The sequence below is a fragment of the Austrofundulus limnaeus genome, unplaced genomic scaffold, assembly GCF_001266775.1.
Source record: "Austrofundulus limnaeus strain Quisiro unplaced genomic scaffold, Austrofundulus_limnaeus-1.0 Scaffold1212, whole genome shotgun sequence".
NCBI lineage: Eukaryota > Metazoa > Chordata > Actinopteri > Cyprinodontiformes > Rivulidae > Austrofundulus > Austrofundulus limnaeus.
This window is the reverse complement of record NW_013953614.1, coordinates 9033-12907: the sequence shown is the minus strand read 5'-3', so window position 1 is coordinate 12907 and position 3875 is coordinate 9033. Positions and strand designations below refer to the sequence as shown.

Here is a 3875-nt window from a genome sequence, read left to right as displayed (position 1 = left end):
CATTTGTACTTCATCAAATTTATTTTTACATATTTTTTAATTTGAAACATTTACATTAAATATTTTAATTTATTTATTTTATGTCCACATTTTTTTGAATTGTCTATTTTTTGTTATTGTTTATGTTAAAAACGTATACAGTATATTTTTGTGTTGATAAGCCTGAGTGGTCTGTTGACTGACTGTATTTGTTCAAATAATTGTTATGGGCAGGTTACAATATAAAAATGTTTGTCATAATCACGTTTTGTGATAACTTGGCAGGAGTTTTACTTTTAAACTGTAAGTGTATTTAATTTAGTTATGTTAATTATGATGTACATACAATGAATGCTAAACCAAGATCATTTTGATCCATACATTGGTAATGTCTGACTGGGCCTCGTGCCTCTTTATGTTCAACAAATTGGGCCCCCAGGTCAAAAAGGTTAAGAACCCCTGTGTTAGAGAGCGTGCTGTGAAAAACTCTCAGCTACTACCACAGCTTCATATCTAAAATTCACTAAGCTAAAGGTCATTTTGTGTAGGTTAAACTAGATTAGCTGTGGTGAGAACCTTAAACTGGGTGGAATCCAAAGGTAATCAGTTGTAAATGTAGATTATTACTTTCTGACAGAAATAAATAGTGCTTGGGGAGATATTTTGCTCCTTCATCTTAAAGACCCGAGCCCCTCACCGTCCAGGACACTCGGATGGAACCCGCTTTGAGGATGACGGGGTCTTGAAGCTGGACCACCACTTCTCCGAGCTCCCTCTGCACCTGCCTGTGGTCCACGCCCTGTCCTGTAGGACTCCCATCTGAGGAAACACACACTCAGGTTCAGGCCTCGTGTCACAGAGTGCTGTTGTTACAACCAGCTGGGTGCAGGCCCACCTTGTGTTCTGACGGGCTCAGAGATGGGGCTTGGGTCACTCAGGCCGTAAGCGTTCACGGCTCGAACGATGAACAGGTACACCGTGTTGGGAAGAAGCCCGCTGACTGTGTGTGTCTCCATTCTGACCAGGTCTGCTACAGTCTGCCACGTGCTGCCGGCTGATTGGCTGTGACAGGACAAGGACAAACGTGGCTGTAAAATAATCGTGAAGAATAACTAAAGGCTTATTTTGCAGCTGCAACTAAAACCTCCYTCATACATTTTTAATAATCTAAACTCAGAAAAAAATGCAGACGTTTTGATGTATAACTGTGGATGAAGTGTAAAGACAACTAACATCACAAAAAATGTTAAAACTGCTAACAATGTAGTCACTATGGTAACAAAACCACCGTTTCTGTCACTCCCTGACTGCCAATTCGTTGAGAGGCAGAAAGAAACTGAAAAAAAAAAAAGACTTGGTTCATGTTGTCCACATAAACCATTGTTTTATAGCAGAAGGTCTATTTGCCTGGACATAACTCACACGGTTTAAATTCAATTCTTGTCCTTCAGAACTTTTAATCAGCAGACCATCTGGAGCTAGTTTCATAGTGACACAACTTAAAGCATTGACAAAAWGTCAAAAGTAGTTTTCGCAAACTTGGACTGTAGCAAACAAGCTTTTTACGTGGAAATGGGTGTGGCCTATACATACATGTGAGTCAGGATTGACCAGGGATTATGTTGATACGTTTAAGACCATACATTTTGTGACCTACGGTTCAAAAGTACCCYCGAGGGGACATGTTTTTTTTGCGTTCCCTCGCAATACTTTTGCATTACCTCGCAATATTTTTGCATTACCTCGCAAAATTGTTTTGCGTTCCCACGCAAAAGTTTGATTTGTATATGAACTGAATTAAATCAGACTTTTATTTTTGAAATATCCCGTTACCAAAACAGGATGTGTCGCCACAAGTTTGTGAAATTGACATTGATGTTGCGTGGCTGCACTGTTAAAATATTGGCATATGACATACTTCCATGCGTGGCTGTGTGAATGAATCAGAATTCAGAATGAATATATATTCATTCTGAAGCTGAATTAAAGCAGTAGGCTAACTCGCTAATGGTGAGCATGTGAGTTTGTTAATAAAACGGCAGGCACAACAGTGATTAATGACTTTTGCGAGGGAACTCAAAAGGTATTGCAAGTTAACGCAATAGTTTTGCGTGGGAACGCAAAAAGAAAAAAAAATCCCCCGTGTCCTCGCGGGCTCGGTACAAAAGCTAGAGGACCAAATGCAAAGAATTTCATTATAGCACCTCCTATGGGTGAACATGTCTGATTATTTTTACTCGTAAGCCATATTTATTACCCTGTAAATATCTTCTCTGTAATCCCTGWGGTTTGGACAGCAGTATGAGTTTTATAGACAAACGAAAAATAAAAATAATGAATAGTTAAAAACGGAACTGTTACAATAGTGTTCCACACTCTGCTGGATGCATGGAAACATTGTAGCGTTGCAGCTGCATTTCCCTGCTCTGCGGGCTTGGACCCCTAATAAAGCCTTCAAACAATGAGGGGTTGTGTGAAAACTATTGGTCGAACTAAAAACATCAACTAGAGTGTCAGAAGATTCTTGATTTGGTCCTGACTAACCTGGACCTATGGTAAGAAACTCTTTGGACCCTCTGTTTGCCTACCAGCCCCATGTAGATGATACTGGGATTTATCTCCCACCTGGACGGTGGTGGAAACTGTTAGAATCAACCACGGAGGCAGGAAGGCTCTCTTAATGGACTGCAAACTCTAGAAACTCTGAACTTCCTCTGCAGCAGCTGTGTTTTTCTCTAACTCACCTGAAGGCCTCAATGATGTAGGAGGTGACGGCGGCTCCACCTTCATGTGCGTTGGGTTGCCAGGTCAGAGAGACGCTGTTCTTTGACACATCTGTGACGATGGGTTTGTGTGGTGGGCCTGGCAGCTGAAAAGGCTCAGCGGCCTGAGCGACAGCCGGGTCAGCACTCTCTGAAGGTGAGGGAGAAGAACCGAAGATGTTACCAAGGTTTGAACCGTTGCTACAGWCTGGGTCAAACCTCAATAATGACACACGATCTCATGATCTGAAATCACGTAAAATGTTTAGCTCTCGGACTAAATTTTGGGAGTGATGTTTAGCTARTGCCACAGTTTCAACAGTTTATATCTTGTGGTTCATGTGAGATTTGCAGACACCGCTGACTTCAGTGGTTAAAGGCAAACTTATGTTTGTTGTCTTTCATTCAGGTGTTTTTAAACTGGTGTGGTGTTTCATCTGTCAGAGTGAAGCAAAACTCAGCAGACATGAACTTTTTGGTACTTCATTGGATTTGCTTTAMTTTTTATTTTTAAAAATCGATTTTGGGACATTTTAAATTGATTCTGAATCTCTGTAAATGAGAATCACGATTCTGCTGTGAATCAGTTTTTTTGGTGCACCCCTGCTGTACAACTTTCTTAAACTAATTAAAATGTAATTTTGAACGGTTGCCTGTGTTGTTTGATTCAACCTCAGTTCCAATGAATGTGGGACACTGTGTGAAACAAAGGCTGGACCATAAGGCTACAGTTTATTAATGGTGCAACAATACATGTACCCGTATCGAACCATTCAATACAGTGCTTTAGGTTAAAAACACACTGTGTATCGAACAATACAGATTTTTTAAATTTTATTTTATCGTGTCTTCTAAAGATGCACTTCTTTGAAGGATCAGTGGATCTGTGTTCGACTACTCCGCCTAGGTTGCATTGTCGAGCTCAGATCCACTGAGAAACTTGCTGTTTCAGCAACATTTAATTTAAAAACTGTACTTTTGAGATTAAACAAATGTTGATAATTATTTTTAAATGAATTGGAAGTTAAAAAAGGACATTTCTCTTTTTTTGTATCGAAAAATACTGAACCGTGAGACTAAAGTATCGAACCGAACCGAATCGTGAATTTTCTGTTTCGTTGCACCCCTACAATT

At 40.0% G+C, this 3875-nt stretch overlaps 1 protein-coding gene across 1 annotated transcript in view; it reads right to left on the bottom strand.

Annotated features, from left to right (window-relative positions):
- Positions 1-2892, bottom strand: part of robo3 (roundabout, axon guidance receptor, homolog 3 (Drosophila)) — a gene marked incomplete at its 5' end in the record, with an annotated part of 28052 nt that extends 25160 nt beyond the window's left edge. Inside the window, 3 exon segments of the mRNA XM_014031262.1 lie at positions 677-798; positions 875-1041; positions 2724-2892. Of these exon segments, the coding sequence (XP_013886716.1) occupies positions 677-798; positions 875-1041; positions 2724-2892 (458 nt within the window).
- Positions 2893-3875: the final 983 nt, after the last annotated feature.